The 23,633-nt window shown below is 43.6% G+C and overlaps 1 protein-coding gene across 1 annotated transcript; it reads right to left on the minus strand.

The window, feature by feature from the left end:
* Positions 1-523: 523 nt before the first annotated feature.
* Positions 524-21,440, minus strand: IHO1 (interactor of HORMAD1 1). The gene is made up of 8 exons (XM_059823023.1): positions 21,385-21,440; positions 13,884-14,043; positions 12,343-12,500; positions 10,448-10,496; positions 9,685-9,772; positions 2,623-2,726; positions 1,412-1,846; positions 524-1,378 (listed from the first exon to the last, which is right to left on the minus strand). The coding sequence occupies exons 1-8, from the start codon at positions 21,438-21,440 to the stop codon at positions 524-526; spliced, it is 1,905 nt and encodes a 634-aa protein (XP_059679006.1).
* Positions 21,441-23,633: the final 2,193 nt, after the last annotated feature.

Genomic DNA, 23,633 nt, shown 5'->3' on the forward strand with positions numbered 1-23,633 from the left:
AAATCAACCAGAACAACCCTACTACTGCCTAGGGAGCTAAAAAGATGAACTTTTAGACATACAAACCAACATAGAGACTACAAGTGAGAAACAAAGTAAAGCCTCTGGCCACAGAGATATTATTACATCTATCTAGTTGAAAAGTTTCAAGTAGATCTCAATGCTAAATCCAACTGAGCTGCGTGTCTGTGCTCTGCCAGCCCTCTCCTCCCTGATGAGCATCTCGGCAGACTCCGCAGGTACTTCTCTGCTGCGTAAATGCGACACTAATCGGAGCTCGTAGCATCTCTGCTGGGAGCAGGGAGGTAAAGTAATACAGATCCCATCAGCTTTCCAAGCTATGGGAGGGCTTCCCCTCAGGTCCCACGTAGTCCCTTACAATACCTCAAAGTGGGCAATAACACTTTCAAGCATCTAGGCATGAGTCTTGTCTCTGACTAAGCAGGTAACACACCTAGAGGAATAAACTGCAACTGACATGGCCAAGCCTGCGCTGAGGACTCCAAACATGAAAAAAAGCCCTTCAATCAGAGTAATCGCTATCAAAAACTAAAGAGCAACAGGCCGTATTCTGCTGAGCCAGTGTATTGACAGGATGCGGTTTCTTGGAGGCTGCAGGGCTTCGGAGACTGAAGCAGCTCATCTGTTTTTCACCTGTTGTGCTACACAGGGAAAATACATTCTCCTGGGGAGAGGAATCCCAAAGATTCCTTTTTACACTGGAAACATTTGCTCTTTTTTTAATTTCCAAACTTCTCTTTCTTTTGTCTGCAAGTTGTTGCAGGCTTTTATTGGAGCATGGCACTGGTGGGAAATTCTTTGTAAGCCTCATCTGAGCGCTGCTGAGGATCTGCTGATTGGAAGCTGCAGGAATCGGGTTAGAGCTTCCTAAATTGAGAGCAACCGTGTATCTGGGAAAGCAATTTTTTCTGGAGCTTTCCAACTCAATAATCCTGTTTGCCTTCCTTTGCTTCAGCCCACTGTCAGCACATCGAGAGAGCTCGCCTTTTCTCACAGCGGGGCACATTTTCTTTCTCTCCATTGCTTTATTCCAGGGGACCCTTCCTGGCCTCTCTTTTGCTTTGTTCCCCACAGCTGCATTCTCCACCTCACCATCTGTGGACCAGTTATTGTCTCTCCTCCCAGGCATATCGTGTCGTACAGAAAGGTGGCAAACTTGAGGCTGCCTCTGTTGTGATGGTGTCATGGGTTCAAATCGCCGAGTGCCTCTCCTGACCGCCTTCCTCAGTGGAGTTGGTAGAGGCACCTCCTGTGGTGCAGGACAGCGTTTCTTCTGACTAACCCCCAAAAAGTGACTGTTAGCACAGCACACACAAGAGTGGTTAGCACAGCTCTGTGTTTCCAAACCGTATTTCACCTCCTGCAAAGAGGTGTCTTCTCTGCCACATGCCGCTGTAGCAATGGGGCTGACTTTCCCTCCTGAAGCTGTGTTTAGGTCACCCTTAGATGTACCATCCCCAGTGACCTGGTTCCTCACGGAGGAGTCTCCGTGCTGCTCCCCCACTGCCATGCAGGGGGGCTGAGACTGACCTGAGGAGCTGCAAACCCCCCTGCCTCGGCAGCGTGGCCAGCACACGTTCTCCTCACCCAAAACACAGTCCGGGCATGGGCCAGGGGAGGTCTGGGAAGAGTTATCTGCTGTGTGAGGGGGGAGTCTGGCACTGGAAATGAATGTGTGCAGCTCAGCTAAGGTGTTAGTGAGCTTCAGGAAGCCTAGTTCTTCACACAGCTTCAGGTACTGATCACTCAGCTGAGTGGGCAGTGACTCCAGACCCTCCTTCAGCAGCTGGACACTGGATTTCACATCTGAAATCTCCACATCTTTCTGGGGAGACAGCGAGCAGAGCAGAAGCAATAAGCAACAAATTAAAAGGTGCAATAATAGTATTCAAACAAGAAACTTTTAGGTACTATGTGTCAGTTAGACCCCTTAAGTTGGGTATCAACCCAAAGATCAGCAATTTGCACCTTCCTGTGTAATACGTATTCTCAAACTGTCCCACAAAAGTGAGAGGTTTGGGATTGAGGCATACCCCTAATCCATTGTATGTCCCCCCTCCCAGGAGCACTGCCTTCCCACATGCTGGCGTGACACATCCTTGCCAAAAGCCAATGCTGCAGCAGGGCTTTTGGAGAAACCAGACCTGTCCAGGAGGTCTCTGACAGTTCAATCTTTTGTTTCTGACACCCACTTCTTCTTTTTTTGCCTCTTTTTTCCTCTCCCTGGGAAACCATCAGCTGAAGGGACAAGGCACCGCACTTCTGTGAGATGCTCTCCCCTCACAGGCACACACTGCACCACCTCCTCCAGCGAAGGTATGTGCCAGTGTGAGGAAGTGGTGCTCCATTGTGGCCTGCCACGACAGGGCTCCCCGCTTGCTGACCAGGGTTTCATCAGAGTTAACCAGCACTTGGATAAACATCAGTCAGTATCTAGCCTAGAATTAGCATTTTAATATGTCTTTCCCCCTTCATTGTAACAGGACCAGTCTACTTTATAATCCACCATTCGAAGGCAATTTAATATTCAGTTAATATTTCGAAAAAGCAGGAGAAATTCAGAATGAGGATTCAGAATAAAAGATTAATTTCTGCACTTACGGCTGCAAGTCTCCTCTCCATCTCCAGCAGCGCCTGCTCCATTTGGCTTTTATCTGTCAGAGCTTTCAGCACGGAGCCACAGTGACTTTGAAGAGCATCTTGCACTAAACAGGGAAATCAATAAAAAACACATTTGGTCTTTCATTTGTAAATGTGAATAAAGTACTATCAATACTATTGCTACTTCCTCCATGGCTTGGCATGAAATACTTCACTGTGCTGTGCAACCATAGCGATTTGCCCGCTGAGGTCTCCCTGAGCCCCAAGCAATGAACAACAGGGTAGATGTTTAATGCAAAGCACTTGAAATTTATAAGATGCTGAGTATAGGCCAAACCTCATTAACTGTGCTCTATTAATATGGTGGCTGGAGACGAGAGGCTACATGAAGCTGCAAAACCTGGTTGGCTCAGTGCAAGGAAGGGTGAAGCTTAGTTGTCTGCCAACTTCACAACAGGCATGGCTGGGGACACCAATATATCTGAACACCCCAGTGTAACTGACCCTCTTCTGTAACCAGCTGATGGTAAACGGGAGCTTGAACGTGTGATGGGAAGAATAGTATTGCTGATAACAGGAAGGAGATGCAAGAGGTTCATGGTTAAGAAGTGCAAGCAGAGACTACATGACAGAAATGCACGGGAGGCTGGTAACCAAAGGAAGGCTGCCTGAAGGGATAGTGGGAAATTATGAAGGAGCGTGCAAAGAATTGGGATTTCCATTTGCTGGACACAGGAGGGGATGGGGCCAGAAACTGTCTGAACCAGGCAGCTGGGCCCAGTGCTTGGGCAGCTGCAGCTGGAACGCTGGAAGGCAGTTGGTGCCCCAGCAGCGTCCTGTGGGGGCATAGACCCCCTGGGAGGGTTTTAAATTGGAACAAGATGCTCTTGGCTTCAGTCAGTCTTGTTGAAAAACTGATAAAAATTAGGAATTTTTGTTATATAATTGGACAATAATATAACTCCTCCATGCAGCTGCAATTATTCTTATAGGAACCACTGCTGTGCCTAATACACTACAGCTTGGGAACGCAGTTTGCAGCATATGTGGAGATGAAAAATCCTTAGCAATCTTACAGAAATCTTCCTTTACAATAGTAAATTAGGATGGAGAGAAAGAGCTGTTTGCTAAACATGTCTGGTGTTTCCTGTGAACAGCGCAGGAAGGTGTGTACAGATGGTGTGGCTGGGGTGGAACGTTTGCCGGCGGGAACAAAACAGCATGCAAAGCACTCCTGCTAAAACGAAGCATTGCCAAGCCAACGGGCTGGGATAACTGAAACTCTGGAGTCCTGGACTAGCACTGTGTGCCTGAGAAAAATCAGAATAAAGCCTACATTCCAACAAGTGGCTACAAGAGCTCTGCAATTAATTAATCCCCTTTTGCTACAGATCCAACACATTCGATTGACTTTGGTGTTGGTGGAGCTGAGAGCCCGGCTGAAGCTATTCCTGCACACAGAGTATTTATCTCAGCTCTTCAGTGCAGCACCTCTCACCCCAGAGAGGTGTGCTCACAGGCTGCAGAGCCGCAGCGCACTCAGTATCTCTCCTCCTCCTGCCCAGCTATTTTCATTAAGCTTGCAGGGACTTAATTATCTTGGTGAGCTGTGCCCTGCTGTCAAAATCTAGATGGTCAAAGAGTTAAAAACTATTAGGGAGAGGCAGGCAGAAAGTATTTGTACAGGCTTTGTTTCTGTAAAAAAACAGGGACATTTTAAAAAGGTACACTTGGGAAGGAAGAAAGGAAAGAGATCTGAGCAATTATGGGCTTACTCATTTGCTCTCATATTGTGCAAGGTTTTAGAACAGACCCTAAGGGAAAGTTTACTCAAAGACATGGAGGGAAATGGAATAAAATAAAACAAGATTTTATACAAAGCGGATTGTGCCTGACTAATGTAATATGCTAGGATAAGATAGGTGACTTCTTAGACAAAGGCAATGCAGTGGCCTTTCTGTAGATTCAAACAAAGCTTTTCAGTGGAAGTTGTCATGCAATATGAAAAAAGCTGAGAAAAATTAGGTGGATAAGCCTCAATTAAAGGGAAAACATCAGGTCTTGAGAGGGATGCCATGAGGGGACAACGCAGCTCTGGAAGGTGCTCCTCAAGACCTGCTTAAAATCTGCCGTAGTCACCTGGGTGCAAAAGCCAGTGGGCATTTAGGTAATTAGCAGGTGACACAAAGACGCAAATGCCAGTACCAGGGGCTACAGGTGAGATAGGGCAGTGTGGCGTGCGGCATTGCACAAGCTCTGGCTGACAGGAACTGCTGTGCACCCCAGGGTGGCTGAAAACCTGTGCGCAGTCCTAGCCGTCTACGTGCAAGGAAAAAAGAGATTGAACTGGGACACGTGCAGAGAAAACCTACAAGGTAATTAAGTACTTAGGTGATAATCTCCTCTTATGAAAGAAGATTGAAAGCGTTTGGCTTATTCAGCCACATAAACCAGAGGTGTTTGGTGGCACAGGGCTGGAGGTGCTGCTCAGGTGTAGTGAGGCTGCTGCTCGAGGGACAGTGTACATGCCGAGAGCTGCCTCCCAGCAGCAGGGAACCCCTGTGCCAGGCTGTATTTTTATCTTTATTTGCCTTTCTCCGAAGAAGGGATGCTTGGGCACAGTGCACACTGAGAGCAGGTTTTGGGGACCCTGCCAGCCCCCTCCTGGCGTGCAAGCCTATAAAGAGGAAGAAAGCAGCAGTGACTCCTTTCACGTCACTTCATTACCTTCCGTCTCTACATAGTGAGGATATAGGAAGGCCAGCATCAACAAGCTTACCTCAGCTTGCTGCTTTTCCCCATACACTTAACTTCAGTTTAGAATTATTTTTAAAACTTTCTGATTTCCCTAGTCTGTCTGTTCTTCTACAACACAGTATCCTCAGTCTAAAAATAGCACTGCATCCACTGGGCTTGTGATCTGCACATACGTTTGACTCAGCACAGCGTGCTGCAGGCAAGCAACCAACAGCCAGTCTTTCGAATGCATTTCATTTGTACGTGTAGGAGTATTCTGCAGAAAAACCCCCTTGGTACAGAGGAGGGGCACTCTCCTTTCCTCTCTGGCTTCCATACCAGAGCAGTGTTCAGACTTGTCAAACACTATTAAGCAAAATAAAAATGAGCGTTAATCTAGACTTAAAAAAATAGGCATTGAGATGGCCAAACTAGATCAGATCAAGGACCCTGTTAGTCAAGTCTCGCCTCTGAAAATGATCAAGAATGGCTGCTTCAGAGAAAGTTTTCTTCAAATAAACCCCACAGCAGGTAGTTATTGAATAAGGTGATCACAGAGGGAAAATCTTTACTCGGTTAATGGGTGGCTCATGCACAGACTTGTGCCTTTCTTAAGGCATTTTACTCTAAACAAAACAGTTTTTTACAGCCTGGAACATAGTTGTGTTTTGATTTGCTTTGTCTTTGGATGCTCCTGGTTAACATTAATAACATATGGAATGTGAAATCTGGCATGAGATAAAAGGCTGTAAGACCTCGGGGTAGGTCTGCCACCCTGTGCTGCAGAGGGTTCCCCGCAAAACAGCCTGCACTTGGGTGCAGCTGCACTCCTAACAGCTGAAAACTACAGTCCAAGCAGCCGAGGGAGGGAGTGTCAGCCTCCCAGCCTAGGAATATTAAACAGCAACTGCTTCTGATGCCTATCTACCATCACCTGTGCAACTCACCCTGAGATTGGCACTGACAGGGCAGAGGCTTTAAATAACTTTGGAGGGAGGTTGGTTGCCCCATGCCCAGGTTCCGTAGGGGAAATAGAAGGTGGTGTAAACCTGGTGAGACACGAGCAGGGAAGACAGCTAGAATGCTCAGCAGAGTGCTGTGTTTTCTCCCTGGGCAGTAACTGAGCTGTGCCAGTGAGTGAGACATTTGGGCTGTCACAGCTGCATCCTGCTGGGACATACCCCGAGTAGTCAGCTAGCAGGTTTGTGCCTGCTTAGCCTGGGTCCCCTCCCACGGCATGGTAGAACATATCTGTGTCGCAGGACTGTGGGATGAGCTGCTCCCGATCTCAGCCTGCTCTATGGCAGATAGTGCCCAAAGCCCTGAAGTGTGATGTTGAGGAGTTTCAATATTCACCACGACAACCACATATCCTTTCGCCATCCATGCCGAGGTGTTTTGGGGTCTGGTTAAGTCTCTCATCTCAACAACTTTCATTGCCAGTCACTGCACGGCTAGTTAGCACCTGCATGAGAAAGGTGTTTCTTTTATCAATTTTAAACCTTTTGACTTTTCAATCTCTACAAACGCAGAAAGTAAGAGGACTGCCTGGGTGTCTCAGTCCAGACCATACTGTTCACAGTAAACAAGCTCACATCACACCATTATAAACACAGCAAATTCCCCTAGAAACCTTGCCAGCAACTACTGGGCCTGGGGAGTCTTAAAGCAAGTCATGTTTGAAAACTGCCCACCAGGCACAAGATTTTGTCAGAGAATGGCATCAGCTCGTACCTCTGTAAGGGACACATTGCACGTTATTTTGCCACCCTTGCTGGCAGGAGGGTCAGAGGATTGCCTGTGTTATGCTGGCTGGGAACATGCTTCTCATTTGCAATGAAATGAAGGTGGTGCGGAGGATATGGCTGTTATGAGTTGTCACAGCTGGAACTACCAGATACCAGAAAAGCAAAGCAGTTGAGAGAGGGCTGAGCTGTGAAAATCAGAACTTGTATAAAAAAATAGAAAGTTTTAGTAGAAGTGTGGGTATATAAATGAAAATGAGAAAAAAATAAAAAGAAATTAGTTACAGGAGCTAAAACCAGAAGGAAAGATCAAATGATGAGTGGGCAAGTCAACTAGAAAAACTCTATATAAGGTGGAAGAACTGAGGACATAGGGTCGGCTTGCCTCTTTACATCTCTGTGCACAGCACACCGAGATGTGAGCAAGGAATAGAGCATCTGTGCCCCTGTGGAAGCTGCTCAGGCAAATGTTGTCTCATCTCCAGTGCCAGACACAGCTCTATCCACTGTGTGCAAGCACATATAGACAAACACTCAAAAGAGAACGTTTTTTTATCTTACTGCATAGAGCATGCCAGCCCAACAGCATTTGGAAATACATTTTGAAAAATATTTTCTGTTTTGTTCTCGCCCAGTGGCTACGCAGACTGTGCCAAATGTTCTTGCTACCCACTGCTAAATGAAGCCTCTGATACTCCTTACATGCTTTTAATGAAGACAGACTTGATTTCAAGTTCCACCTTTCTTTGCTTTTCAGAGCTGTTTGAATGTCCTGGTGTACTACTTCTCTCTTTGAAGAGAGCCTCTTCATCTTCTGCATTCCCCTCCTACACGTGAAATCCTCCACTGCCAATGGTTTAACATGTCTCTACCATGTCACCCACATCCCAATGTACTGTATCATCAGCCACTGGCATTCAGTGCTTTATCAGCTCTGAATTTAACTCTTTATCACCTGAGTTTAGGAATTTTATACCAGTTTTTCAAGGAAATTGCCTCAGTTGGGATCTTTTCAAGGCACTAGTGCAGGTATTTATTTAGTGGGAACTTAATTATCCATCACTGTGATACCAGTCAAATGGCAGTGTTCATCAGCAATTAACCAGTGACAGATGAACCTCCCAGAAATATAAAAAGAACAACATTGTGGAGCGTGCAATGACTTTCATTATATATTCAACATTCTGCAGCATGATACATTACAGAAAGTGCCAATTTTTCTTTTCAATTGCTTTGAAAATCTAGCAGCAGGCACCTCTGGGAGGTTTCTCATTTCATTCAAGGCACATTTATTTAAAATGGGTATGGAGAAGAAACAGGACAGCTGAGCAAATGGTATGGAATGAAGAGGGGGAATCATGAACAATAGATTTGATTTTCAGTGCCATGACAACAATTTCTGTGCAAGAGATATGTGCAAGCAAAGTCCTGCTGCAGAGTGGACAAGTTGAGGCACTGAAGTAATTAGGAGATGGGCAAATGTGTAATAGGAAGCTTGTTGTGCTGGCCAAAGCAGACAGATTCTGGCTTACATTAAGGTCCCACCAAGAGCACTTGCCAAGCACAGCAAGGGAGTGTTCTTAGTATAACAAGATTGGTATTCCAAATGTACAGGCTATCACGGCCTCATGCAGAATGCACCAGACTCCACTGTTTTTGCCTGAGAGGGCTGTGCTGACTTAGAGGGTATCTATCTGTCAAAGCTGTGCTTTGTTGAAGCTTCATTTTACCACACAGTAAATAGTATAGTGCCTTTGTGAAGGTCTGCTACCTTGAGCTCACAAGGTGTAACTCACTTCACATTTCTTGCATGGATTGAAGCTGGCCTCTGGTCCTTGCACAGAGCAGGGTAAACACAAAGCAGAGTCCTGACAGGATGTTGATAAAAAATAATGCCACCATTAAAAATTAATGCATTCTCAAAGGCTCAGATCTAAGCCAAATTAGAAACAATTTCTCTGAAACACTTTCCTTCAGTGAAGACTGCTGTGACTAGCCACTTCAGAGATGGAGCTGTTCAAAAGTATTTTATATTATTGGCTTTTTTGGGAGGTCACCTTTTTATCATGGCAATAGTGTGCTTCTTACTTAAGAAATGAGCAGTACTAGTTTTGCTCATACCTAAAATATAATCACTTCAAGCATAGAGGAGAGATGGAAGACTTCAAACTAACACGTGAAAATCTGAGAAAGTCCTAAAACCTGAAACTGGATACTCAGGATATAAATATCTAAATTATTTTTACTGTGTATTCCATTAGTGCTCCAGACAGATAGTCTAAAAATGATCATAGTCCAGGCAGAACACAAAAACATAGAGGTGCATGCATGGTGTCTAACCATGCAACACCAAAGTTCTTTGATAGAACAAGAGAGCAGAGAAAAGCAGAATATAACAGAGTAAGAATGGAAAAATAGACAAGTCCATACCATGGATAAGTCTTATTTGCTCTTCTCTCTTATGAAGAGCAGCTGTGAGTGGCATGACTTGCCTAGTTCACCCCAGCTTGGAGACAATACGCTGACATTCAGCAGTTTGACTGTGCCCTCTGCTGTTAACAGAAATACAGAAAGGACTTACGTGTCTTGGAAATGGTTTCTAGGTGAACCAGAATTGATTTGTTTCTTGAATCAAACATTTCTCCAAACTTGTCCAAGCATGCTTGCAGCTGCAAAAAAACAAAGGTAAATGAGAAAATTAATACATTGTCCTTTGTTTGGAGAAACACAGCCCCAAATGCCACAGAACAATGACTGCAACTCATGGAATGGAACAGCCTGAAAATGGTTATTTATCTGTCGCTTGAAACAATTTGTCCAGCTGTTGGTTGTAGCCCCAAAGGAGATCTGGAATGGCTCAAAAGGCTCATGGAATGTTGCAGACATCTTAACAGATTTCAAAATAGAGATACTAAACTGTAAAAATAAAGCATTAATAATAACATTAATCAAATTAATTATAAAAATGTTGGGGGAGAGACCTTCACCTGCAGCCTGTAAGATCACATTGGCTTATTCCCGAGAGAAGACTACTTTCTTCAGGCAGAAGGAAAAAAGAGTTTGTATTTGCAGACAGACATTACAGCCTGTTCTTGCTCCTGAGACCCAGAGAAATTCCACTGCTGACTCTGAGGCAAGGCCCTAAAGACCTTGACCCAAAGGACAGGCCACAAAGACAACGGTATATACAAAAAAAAATTGACAATTGTTGGTTTAAAGTATTTGAGTGCTTAAAACAAACAGTGTAATAATTTAAATACCGGCACAGTAAATGAGAGAAGGTGAATGTTCTGTAGCATTTCTAACTCTTCATTATTCTGCACTCTGAATTTGAATTAACTTACCCCTTGAAGCCTGTCTTTGATACTGGAAATAAAGGTGCTTAAAACCTCACTAAAATGAAAAAAACAACAATTATAAAACAGACAGGTAAGTTACTGAAATAGACAGAAATTGAAAAGATCACAGTAAACACAAGACATGAAACACTGCAAGGTATAGTGTAGTGTAAGCACGGAAAGGTGCTTACTTCAGGGGGCATAACCTGTTGAAGTCACCTTACTTGTTTTAGGAAAGCATGGATTCTGCTATGTAGAGTAAGAAAAGAATATATATACACATGCACATATATATATATCATATAAATGAATTTCTTTTTTTTTTTAACTATCCCATTTTTGGTCTAGCATTTGTGCCGCTCTTGAAAGTTTTAGTTGGCATTTAGACAACCGTCTGTTAGCTGCTGGGGTGTTACCACTGTGCTATCTGCACCGGAAGGACCCAGCCTTGGCGGAGGTGACGTGCCAGTTGCTGGGATACATGACTATTGTGCTTGGACTAAAATAACTGTGGGAAAAATATGGCAAAAGCTTCAGCATCAACAAAGCCCAAGCCAGGAAGAACAAATACTGCTAATCCTTTTCTCCTGAGATTATGCCTGTGGTTTCTGTTATCCACCCTTTTAAGTCGAGCGAGCCTATCAGGAACCAGGTTATATTCATGATTAACCTATCAAACTGAAATGCAAGGACGGTTGCTAAGCAAAATTATAACCTGTTTCCTCTCTGAAGATTCAGGTTATTTTAAATCAATCATTTAGTGATCTGAATTGCAACAACTGAAAAGGTGAAGGCCAGGTGGAGACTAGTAATGAGAATTAGGCAGGGCTTCTGAAATCTTTCCAGCCTTATGGAAAGGGAGATATTAATTTTATTAGTTAAACTTGCGGGGGATACAAATTGATAAATTATATGTTATCTTTGTAAAGATAATAAAGCTATTTCTATAAACAAGCTTCTAATCTGGGAGTGAGTCTGGAGTGTAGGAAGGACCATAATTAATTTAAAGAAGAAATAAAGGATAATTAAGAGTTCTGCCTAAACGTTTAAAACTGTTCATTTCTCATAATTCACTTACAAAAATCGTCCTCTTCTCTAATAGGCACTAGAGAATCAAATTTTGCCTCATCAGAAGTGTAGTGCCCATTGCAAAAGAGAAAGAGAGACACAGCCTTTTAACAAAAATGCGTTTCAATTTGGATGTTACATTACAAAATGTACAGCACTAAGAATTATTTATAGGTGCACTGGGGAGTTTGCCATCTTTCATTTTTGAGCTTGAAATGGTTAGCTTGTTCCTTAAAGTCCTTTAGGACCTACACATACATTTAATTCTTAACATCTGACAAAGAGCAGATACAAATTACATTAGCAAATTACACTTATCTGTTACCAAAACCACGAGATACAAAAATCTTGTATACAAGTAAAATTCTAGAGATACGTGCAGATTTATAAAGGTGTAATCATTGCATCTTCCACTGCACACAAGTATGCTTGGCAATCTCCTCATCTGGCCTAAACGTGAAGGCCGTCCTCAGAGTCCCTTTGATCAGTCCCAACACAGTCTATAAAATTGTGAGAAATATGGGCTTTCACAGAGGATCAATTCAGAAAAAAACCCTGCTGATCAGATAAAAAAGGACAAAGGTAAATTCAGGTTAGAGTTCCGTTGTTCCTTGTGGCTTATGGCTGAGTGTGTTACATAAATCACATTGCAAATAAACCCTATTCTCTTATCCTGTGACTTTTTCCAATCAGAGATTATCTAAAACATGAAAATACACTTGTCTTGGAGAAATATGCAGCCTTGTCATGTATGATTTTTAAAAGGGGAAGAAGGAGCTGCAGGGAGGGATAACCACCAGCACAGAAAGAATTTCCAGTGGTTGTCTACATACCGATCATATTTTTCCTTTATTTTGTTCTTATTCACTTCAAAATTTTCCAAGACACTTTTCACTCTTCCTGCACCAAAATTAAGCGAACCTTTTTCTTTTGCATCTTCATCAAATAACTGTGGTTTTGTCTGGTATTTGGTAAAAATACTGGGCTCGCTCTGTTGCACAAAAGAAAGAAAAATGTTGAAGTATAAAAATAATCAGAACATTAATTAGCAAAAAACTTTTGTGTACCAAGTGCTTTGCAGACAGAGATCACAGTGATTGGACATGACAGATTAGATTGGACGATTGGAGATTAAGAATTTCATGAAATTATGGCTCACTTAGTGTGCCTAGTTGGATTGACTCCCTGTGGAACTGAGACCCAGCTCAAATTCCTCCAGATTCAGGCTTTTCTCTCATCTTGAGGATTTTCACTTGGTTGCGATCATCAAGTGTGCAGATTTTTTTTCTGTATGCTCAACAGAAAGACTATAAATTAATTCCAGTGTTCCTGGAATTATGGAAAAGTTAAAGACACCAGTGGGAGCTCCCTGCACACCAATCTAAAGAAAATCCTATTGAAGTTCCTAGTGGATGACATCATTTTGCTGCCAACTAGCAACATCACCAGGCTGTAGATGAGTTTTTCACATGCTTCAATATGCATTTTAGAAGAGGAAATTTAATATTAATATGAAAGCTGTAAAGACCTCCTTCATTCTACAAACTTTCCAGACATTGTGTGATGAAAATGGAAATGCCTTTTCCTTAAAACATAAGAAAATGCAAATTCCATTAAATTGTCTTCTTTCATCATGCAGAATGAATTTCCTCTTTTGTGTCTGATGAAAAGCTACTACAGTTAATGGATGAGATCTCCAGCAAAATGCAGAGGACAGCAGATAGGCTCTGGAACTGAAAGACAGCCTAGGGCCACTGAGCTGGCACCACTGCTCTTTCCTAATCTTTGCTCTCAGGTGTCTTTATTTGGATCTGGTGCTCTCTGTTAGTGGTGCAGGAACTATTTTAGTGAGGCTGGTAACGTCAGAAACCATGTGCTGTAGGAGAAAGATTTTGAGCGTAGAAGCTCTTGATCCAAAATCATTCAAGCATCTGCCATAACAACAATACAGCAAGGTAACTTGAGTCAATGAAAGTAAATACTGAATACATCTTTCATTCTTGCAGAAAGCTAATGAAGAGAAGCACAGTATTGTTCAAAGAAGGAATAGATGGAATATTCTGCCTTAGCTAGGTGGTCTAAAGACATTAATTTCAGAATAATTTCATATTATTTTAGTAATTAAAAAATGTGATTAAAGAAATTAATACTTATCCCAATAATAATTGTTAGTAATCTGCTATGCATACTAGGTTTTCAGCCAACCAGGCTGCTATTTTGTCTAGTCACAGTAAATATTTGTATGTATGAAGAAGATAACTTGATTTCAGCAGTTATTAACATTTGCAAATGTTACCACCTGATTTCAGTATTTTCCATTAACTTTGCATGGTGGCTGTGTGCCTGCACAGTGCTGAATGAGAATGAGACTCACATCTTGGGAGTTGTGCTGTCCCAGTTGCGTGCCCAGCTCCAGTGGCACCGCTGCCGACTGCACGTTCTCTGGGCAGAACTGGGAGCCGAAGAGCAGCTGAGAATCACTCAAACTCGAGTAGTCACTAGGAGCGCTGCTCCGGATGGAAAACTTATTAGGCCTGAAACAGGGCAGATCGGGTTGTGAATGAGTCTCATGCAATTAAAAAGCCAAACAGAATTCCCTACACAACCTGCTGGAACCGTTCAAGCATGGCCCACCCCAACATGTTCATTTTCACTCTGCTCAGAGGGGACTGTCCCTATAACTGGATAATGTTTAACGGCGTGTTTTTGCTATGCAAAGCCAACTGGCTTATCTTAAACTGCCACATCCATATGAACACAGTGCGGTAGCCCTGCATTCACCTTGCAGAGGTGAAGGTGTTTCTCCAGCACGTCCTGCAGACAGAAGACCAAAACCAGGACTGGCCAGCTAACTCAGTTCATCCTACCTGCCTCGTCGGTCAGTCCTAGTTTAAGGGACACCTTGGGGTTTGCCCCAGCAAGTACCAGGTCTCTCCCTTTTCACTACTCTGGATAATAATTTCTGTTGTAATTCAGATGCTGCTTGGCTTATTTGGAAGGCAGTTCCGACAGAGCAAACCTTTCTGACTGACAGTTGACATTTCTTGGGCATTTATTCTCCAGATGCCTGAAGTCTGACACATTGGAACAACAAATAAATCGGTGGCATATGGTTGGAAAAATTGATCTGAATTGTTAGAAATATTTCAAACATAATAACATGCTACTCAAAAGTTCTCTTGTTTCCCCTGAGCGTCCCCCAAATAAACCTTTTCCAGCTATCCTTGACTTTGTGCTATGTCTCTCTGGTTCTACTCCTCTTCAGAGACACGGCTTCTAGCACTCTAGGGACTAGGATCGCGGCACAGTACCAGCTTCCCTCAGACAAGGGTTTCCCCACACAGCTGCAGCGCTTTTCATTGTGTTGGAGGCTGGCTTCAATTTTTTGCTAGGAAAGATACAGACTGTTTTCATTTTTCACTCATGACTACTCCATTGCTCCATGTCCACAAGGTCTGATGGAGTGCTTAGGCAAGGCCCAAGCATAAGAAAAACTGGGCCAGGTTTATACTCTCAGTTCTTGCTGTTTTTAAGCTACCAAAATGGAGAGATGTGTTGCTGCCTTTGGAACTGGGAATTACAGACCAAAAGTAGTGAAAAAGACTCTTACGCAGGGTTTTTCTTCCATATCAAATCACGTAAGTAAAGGAGAAGGAACAGGAGACTAATTCATGTGTATAACAAAAGATGATCATCTCAACATTTATTAGCATTGACGTGTTCGGTTAATCCCCAGTTTTGGAAGAAGCCCAAACGTCATACACACAACAGAGAAGGGATTTAGTAGCAAGACTTGAACTGCTCAGTCTCCCTTTTCATTACATAGTGGTGTCAGTGACAATATCATATTAATACTTACGGCTTTGAGCTCACCGAGTACACTGAGCCGCAGGCAAAAATAGATGAGGTATGGGTTTCTGGCTTCTCAAAAAGCCTGATAAATCTGTCTGAATTCAAAACTTCTCCCTTGATCTGTCTGCGGACCCCAAATCTACTAAGAAAGAAATCTGAACACAACTTTCACTAGCACAGCTTCTTGTTTCCATCTCAGCTAAGCTTTGTTAAAAAAAAATAAATTTTCTTAATCTACAGCCAGCATGTTAAGCAGAGATGTGCTCACACAGGCTGCCAAGACCCCACATGGGCAGGAGCCCTGGTTGCAATGTGAGTATCACATCTCCTGCACCAGTTTTCTAAATCCTCCTGTCTTCTAGCCAGAAAAGCCCCCTCTTATTTTAAGGAAGGGTTTTTATAATCCCTAAGTGCTTTACTGTCCTGTCAAACCCCCTTTGAAAGTGTCTGGTACAACTGGGGAAAATCACATCCCATAACCTGCTTGTTTTCTCAGTCCCTTCACATTACTTAATGCCTGAAGTACAAGGTTCCTATAACAAAGAGTTTTATGACTGGTATTTTCAGGAGTACTGAGCTGAGAGGACTTTATGAGCCAAGTGAATTTCCAGGCTCACTCTGCACTGACACTATGACCAAAGGCGGCTGTCGGCTGCTCTGGAGACTCATTTTTCTGTCTTAAGTCCACTACCTCAGTGGTTGGTTTAGGAATGATGGCACTTCCGTACATTATAGGGGGAGACGAAACACATGTCTCTTTTGAGTACACTTATTCCCCTGAGCAAAGAATTTCTTTCCCCCTTGCTTAACACTGCCAGCAATTAATTTACAAACAAGACCATCTGGGCAAGACATCAGCGTGGCCACACTTGAGCCAGGCCTATCCCTGATGGTGAGATCAGACAACCACAGCTCTTGTAACCACCTGACCATTCCCTTCAGGATGCCTGAGCTGCTGGGATGCATGCTCCATCCTAAATACAAAACCTTCCTTATAAACAGTGAGGAAACATCCTAGATATTTAATCCAGGTTAGAAGTCCCTCCTAGGTGATGCTATAGTTTATGTCAGAAGAACTTTTAGCTTTCTGCTAACACGAGCCATTCCCCGAGTCGTTCATGCATTTGTGCCCATAATGTTCCTATGGTATTTGCACCAGCATGTGCGTCCAAAGCAAAACCAGCTTTAGATGTGTAAGACAAGTGCCATTGTAAGTTCTTGTCGCCTCCAAAAAATGCTTAATCATCCCCTGCTGACTGATGGAATGGTTTCTTTTTTTCCCACCTAACTTTATTCAAGGTATTGTAATATTGGCAACTCTAACCCTTTCTGTAACATGAGCATGACCTAAAAAATCTGCAGCCCTCTGCGTATCTGGGGAGTCAGCTAATTCTTCACAGTCTCAGTTTCCCTGTTGTCAGTGGGAATTCCCCCTCCACAGAAGTTAGATCTTTTGGGAGCCTCTTTCATTTTCCTAAGTTCCAATTTCCACTTCCAAATATTTTAGCACAACCACGTGCAAATGTTCACCTTTCATTCAAAGGTTCTGCCTTGCCCCCAAACAGCTGTCAGATACAACACACCAGGAGAATCACAGCATGCAGTAAATAACCCTCTTCTTATGTTTCCTAGATGTTTCTAGGGGCATTGACAAGCTAAAAAATCATAACTATAAATTGTCATAGGCCTTATCAGTCTTTTTTAAAACTGGTAATTTTTACGCTGTTGTTTGGATCCATCGTCACGTTCCAACACCAAGTTTTAAGAGTCAGTTGGAAAAGCAGACTGAGTCTTCTACAATTTGCAAAATAACATTTATCCGCAGTGCTGCTGTAAGTGATTTTATTTGGTTCTGTCATCCCCACTAAACCTGTGCCAACATCCCTCTTCTTCCCAAGCACTGTGGGTGAAGCTCACTTACGCATTCCTGACACATTTCTTCAAAGTGCAGTAAAGCCTCTTCCCTGAAGAAGAGATCTTTTTCTCCTGGTAGTAATCCTGAATAGGATCACTGCCATAAAGTTCTTTTTCTGATTGTCCTCCAGAAAATCTCCCAGCCCCTTCTGGGCTCATTTAGTGACCAGGGCTGCATCACAACAAATCCAATTGAAATTCTGGGAGCTGCTGTTCACCTGCTCTTCCTCCTGGCTTTAGTCTGTATCTATAGGAACTGTCTCTAGCTCTGCTATGCTGCTCTCGTCGTCACTATTTGCTGCCTGCCAATGTGTTCAGCAAATGAGCAAGGATCAGCGCTGGCTTTGGGTGCAGAGGAACTTCAGCATTCAGGGCCCTGGACGAGTTTAACATCAAGGAGTTTTAGCTGCTGTTGCTGCTTCCAGCCATTTGCCATCTCTTCATAGGGAATGGCTACAGCATAAACTCATTATTCTGCTTTCTGTCCACTGGAACGGCATGACCTGCTTGCTGCAAATCATTTGCGCCATATCCTAAAAGGAATTTCTACAAACATATTTTGGCACTGGTCCTAATGCATTAACCACAACAAAATCCCTCTCAGTTATTCAGCTCAAACACTGCCTCCAGTTTCCAGATTTCAGGCTCAAAGTCCTTCTGGTCTTGTTTTAATTCCTCAAGGTAATTTTTACTTTCTATGAGCCACTCCATTATTCATTCAGCTGCGATTCAATACTGCCCAGACATTCCTCACCTTGGAAACCATGCTAGTCCTTTATCCTGAGCCGGTCACCAGTTGCAGGGGCTCACAGGGCCTTTTCCTTAGGAGTAAATTGGGATTTTCGTGGAGCAGCCCTGTTTACTTGCAGAAAATGTATCCCCGACTGTATTAAGAATTAGATATCTGGAAACGGGGTTTTTTTTGGACCCCCCCTGCCCCGTCTGAAGCCATCTTCCACCCTGCACTTGCAGTCCCAGTTTCTCATTCCTCCAAGGCTTGGGATTTTTACAGCTGCTCTCCCAGTCTTTGTCCTGGCTGTCTTCTTCATTTTCTGCTTATTCTGGGACCTTAAGGCAACTTCAAAATGTGTGGCCCTGCTATGTGGGATGGAATTTCATGGGAGAATGGACTGAGAGGTTGTTAAATTTGGAAGTTTTTTGTCAACAGCAGAAATAATCCATAGAGAGTAATAGCCCAAGTAGGCCTTAACTTACAGCATCCTTTTTGAATGCTTCTTTAATATTTTCATCATATATTGGCTTTATGTACTCTCTGGCAGGCTTTCTGCTTCTGATGTCTTTGGAATTAGGTATATTAGTAGCTTTTATGCCTTAGCAAGTTACTGCTTTTCTCATGGAACAAGAAAATTCTCATAACTTCAATTTAAAATCATAGTATATTGGTTTCTATTTTTCAGGTTTTGATTGTCGATTATTTCCTGAAGGATGCCTTCACATTTTCAGTAGTTGTCTTTACCATGCCAGACCGGTACTGCTCCTTCTTGCATTTGATCTGATAGCTGGTAGTCATTTGTTCTGAGCTTCAACATGAGGTCTAAATAATCTCTATGCCTCAGGCAAGCATTTAACCCTTTTGGCCATCCAGTTTAATTTTTCTTTAATGAATTTCCTTATTACTACATCAATGTCTTTTTTGAAATTAAACAGTAGTGGATTTTTTGGCTTCCGTTCCTCCTGCAGAGATGTTGACTCCAGTTCACCACTGTCACACTTAGGGTAGCACTACAAGAGTAATACCCTGAACATGGGTCTTCTGCTCAGCTCAGGGTCAAGGCAAGATGCGTCTCTTCCCCCGGGAGCTGCCTGGCCGAGGCAGGTGTTTGTGGTGTCTGAAAATGTACTTTCAGCATCACGCCCCAGTGACACTTATCTAGTCGATAGAAGGCTGATTGAAGCATCACTGCTTTGGCAGCTGCTGTTCTCACATTCTCTGTGATCTTTCTTCGCCTGCCCTTCTGGCTGGGCAGGCAGCAGCACTGCTTTAACGCAGCACTTTCCCTAATGAAGTCTGGCATTTCAATCCACAAAAATTGTGTCATTTGTTGATATACTTAAATTGAGCCTAAGCTTTCTCCAACATATAGCTGTCATTTTATACATGTGACCCCCTCCCACCTTCCTAAATAATTGGCATCCTGATATTACAGTGTCCAACTAGATAATCTGCCTTCTCCTGCGTTTCTAGGATCTCTATTATGTCAATATTCATACATATAAACAGGTAAACCAGGGACTTTAGTTCCCCCACCCTATTTCTCAGGCTGCTAGTGCTTACAGAGAAGCACGTGTGTGTCTGACAGATAGGTAAGAAATAAAACCTGGAGCAATCTTGGGCTTCTGCAGAACCACTACCATGAGGGTATTGTGTCACTGGAGCTCTGCATTTCCTAGGGACCTGGTGCCAGCTGCTCTGAGAAGTAACACCCTGATTCAAACTTGCAAAGAACTCACAGAGTGATTCATACCCTGCCTAGATTATACACTGATTTTATGTTTCGTTTTTAAAGCTCCCTGAAAGACAGTATTCTGGGGATTATACAGCATACCCTGCTGTGGTGAGAAAGGTTTCTAGTAACAGAAGTCATCCGGGAAAAAGTAATCAACACTTTTTCCCCTATTCCAAATACACACACAGATGCACATGCTCCTATGAGTAACTTTTTTTCCTTTAGAAAAAGTTAATTCACCTCCTGAGAACCTTCTCCCCCTTCTTAACTCCCCCCAAAATCCAGCTGCATTTTTCAGTAACATTTTATGCCCTATTTGACCTTTTTGGACTCACTTGCAAAAAATGTGGAATGCTGAGGAGTGGGTGTTAAAATCTTGTCTGTATTTTCTTCCTGCATTAATAAATGAGTTAAAAGGGAAGACTTTGTAGCTGACAGGATACTTTGGAAGAGGAAGGAATTCAAATGATCCCTTTCCAAACAGGCACCTCTACTTCTTCCACTTATTTCCCTTCTTATTGCATGACTCCACAGAATGATTTATATGTATATAAAAAAATTATATATATTTTATATATATATTCTCTAAATTTCCCCTGCTCATTCTCAGACCAGAATGAAAGTCACATATTTTCAAACTACTTAGAAGTAACTTTCTGAAAACAAACTTAAAAAAAAAATATCTGCAGGTACCAAGAAGACAATAGAATTATGCAATGCATATTTATAAAGACAAAACCATGACAGATATAAACATGTTTTTCCCTGAATTGGCTCCCCTTCAACCCCTGCATCTGTGCAAAATTCAATTAATTCATGTATATATGACAAGTATTTTTATAATGGGCAAGGAAACTACTATTATGTTTTCATTATCATTCATCATCGTGGTAACATCAGGCCAAAGAGACAGTATGACTAAAACTGAATTTGAACAACAGTTAGTTATGTAAGCGGGTTATTTAACTAACAGAAGCTCAGAGGACCACACTCATCAATTAGCTTCTCCAGAGTCAAACAAGAGATAAATCTTGCTCTGTTTTTTTAGCCATGTGATGCAAAAGGTGATGCTCTGCTGTAAAAAATGCAGCCTGTCTTACGTATTTGCTCTCCAGATGTTTACATCCAACTAATTTTTGCTGTTTCACTATATATTGTAGACATGGGGAGTTCTAGCTGATCTTTGACTTCTGCTGGGAAAAAAATTAAGCCATGCGTATAAATGCAGTATATGGAATAATGTTAGAGTTACGTAATGTGTAACAATATTGCAAATCATGATTCGTTTTATCTAGCCTCTGCACAAGGCGAGAGGGAACATTTAACTTATCTATTTAGATGTAGATAGGCCACAGGACTTCCCCGAATAATCCCGAATAAACCAGAGAACAGCTTTCAGCCGATGCTGGGTTTTAAATTCCTGGCAATGGTGGCTCTATCGCAGTGCCTGGCAGGCTGGTGGCAATGCAGGCACAAACAGGAGCATGGAGTGGGCTAATTAACCATTGTTAACCAGACCATAATTAACCATAGAGCAATTCTACATGTGTTTCACCCCATCGCTGTTAACCACCCAAAGTGTTTAATTTTATAGACAATTTCCTCACGAGCTTTCCTCCCCACCCCGCGCCCCAGGCTCACCCAGTGGCTGTCGGTGTGCTCAACATCTCCTTGATATTCCAGACGTTGAAATTCATGGTTTTTTCACAGCCGACACCCTCGCCGGGAGCTTCTGGCCCTCACCATGGCCCCAGCACTCACCGCCTCTCCTACCCCGCGGTGGCCGTGCCGCCACACTCCCCTGCGGGGAGGAGGAAAATGGAGAGAGGCGGCTGAGCCTCGCTCGGGCGGGGAGCGTACCCCTGTGCCCCCTCGCTGTGGGGAGAGCCTGGGGGGAGCACGGCCCTGTAGGCCGAGGGCAGGCCCGGCCGACATGGCCGCCCCAGGGCTGGGCCTGGTGGCTCCCCATGGGCCTGGGGTGCAGCTGCCCGCCGGGCCTGCCTGCCCCGCGGGGCCTCCCGGGGGCCTGCGGGTCCCCTCACAGCCCGGGGCCGGGGGGCCCTGGATCTCGCCCCGAGCCTGCAGCCCCCAGGATCAGCCCCAGCTCCAGGCTCTCCCCAGGCCGCCCATGGCAGGCGCCCAGCCGGGCCCTGCCCGCCCACCCCTCCGCCTGGGAGCAGAGCCCCGGGGGCCACCATGGAGCAGGGGGAGGAAGAGGCGGCTCGGAGCCTGGCTGCTCCCATGGGAGCGCGGTGGCCACGGCGCCCATTTACTTCGTGTCCAGAGGCTGTGTGGTCTCTCATGTAAATACCTCTCACAGAACTGCAGAACGATTTAATTTCACCCATTAGAAGTATGACAAAAATAACCCATCGTCTAAACATTCCCCGGAGAGAGATTCTCAAATATGGGTTTACTGGAATTTTATCCTTGTACTTCTGTATCCTCTATCTTCAGGAATGGAAAATGGGCACAGTTACTTGCCTATTTTTTCTCCTTTAGTTTGAAACAATTTCAATACTGGTTAAAATGTTTGGTTGCTGGTTCTGAAGCTACTCTGTAAGCACTAAACCACTGTAGAAATAAGGTTTATATAAATACATGGATAGATTAGGGGAACTACTCACATTCCCCTTTATACTCTTTTGTCTTTAGCATTAAAGGCAGCCTGGAGCTCAGAGGTGTCAAAATAATGGCTTTCTTGATGTATATATCTGGTTTCCTAATCAAATCCCACAGAAATAAAGCTTTCACTTAAAAAAAAAATAGTAATACCGGACTTTTACCCAAAAAACACCACTTGGAGTGACTTTGCTGCGTTGTTTTCGCTTGTCACTAGGGTGCTAGGGCTGGTATAAACAGCTCAGATTTATCACAGTGACTTGTTAACTCTCAGCTGCACGATGAGTCTCTCACGGGTTGATTTTCTAGGCCCGGAGTGCGGAATTGCAGCCTGGATCGTGTTGCCGCTTCAGGGATGGGATAATGGCTGGGCTGTCCAAGGCAGCCGTGGGCTGTAAGGCAAACCTTCCTCCAGAGAGCCGTGCTGGCGGGAACATTAATGTTTATTGCACTTGTTGAGTAAATAAAAGCCTTGTTCTGCTCCTGAACTGCCTACAGCTCTGCTGTACAGCCCGGTGCTTGGCTCTGCTGCCAAGGGCCTTGCTGTGCATCCAGGTCCTACATGGCCCAGCATCATAAATGGTGATTTTCCATCATTTTATTGCTCGTAATTGGAAAGTTGGCCCAGAACTCCCTTCAGAAGAGACTGTAGAGCCCTGTATCCATTTACTGCACTTCCACTGCCCTTAGGAAAGGATTTGCCGGTGCTTTGCACACCGGCGATAAGGCTCGGCATGTTATTTTAGGTTATTATACAGAGCTATTCCTCTTTCTGATGTGGCTGGAGCTTTCTGGTTTGAGCGTCTACCGAGTTTGTGGAATATGATAAATGAGATTTTTGTATTTCCATCTCTCCTGACAATGGAAAGAAATTTCTATAAGGAAATGTATTTTTTTAATTATAGGTCTGACAGCTACCTCCAGTCCCAGTCTCCCCCATCCATAACACGGTCCGGGGAGATTAGCCACGTTGCCAGGCACTGGCTCGTAGCTCTCCTTGTATCTGAAGTAACAGACTGTGCTTCTAGCATTAGGGAGTGTGGCCAGATACATGAAGCCTTTCATTTAGTAAAAATTAGCAGAAGCTGCCAGGAGATAGACAGCAATGTATTTGGTATGTCCCTCAACTTTTTTTTCCTTCGTAGTGCATTCCATTAGAAACTTGTGGGAGCTCTTCAGTTAATAACGTGTCGGTCTTCAAGGGTGGTCGGGGCCATCACCCCTTTGCCTGAAGATCTCTCCATCCATCCCAAGATGTCCTTGGCCGT

Source organism: Gavia stellata, chromosome 12 (assembly GCF_030936135.1).
Source record: "Gavia stellata isolate bGavSte3 chromosome 12, bGavSte3.hap2, whole genome shotgun sequence".
NCBI lineage: Eukaryota > Metazoa > Chordata > Aves > Gaviiformes > Gaviidae > Gavia > Gavia stellata.

What these genes read in the sequence shown, in the direction of transcription:
- IHO1 (XM_059823023.1), bottom strand. Translation starts at nt 21,440, where the DNA reads ATGAATTTCAACGTCTGGAATATCAAGGAGATGTTGAGCACACCGACA. An exon ending in AGAAACCATTTCCAAGACAC is followed by an intron (nt 2,727 to 9,684) that starts GTAAGTCCTTTC and finishes TTCCCTGTTTAG; the next exon opens with TGCAAGATGCTCTTCAAAGT. An exon ending in TGGAGAGGAGACTTGCAGCC is followed by an intron (nt 1,847 to 2,622) that starts GTAAGTGCAGAA and finishes CTGTCTCCCCAG; the next exon opens with AAAGATGTGGAGATTTCAGA.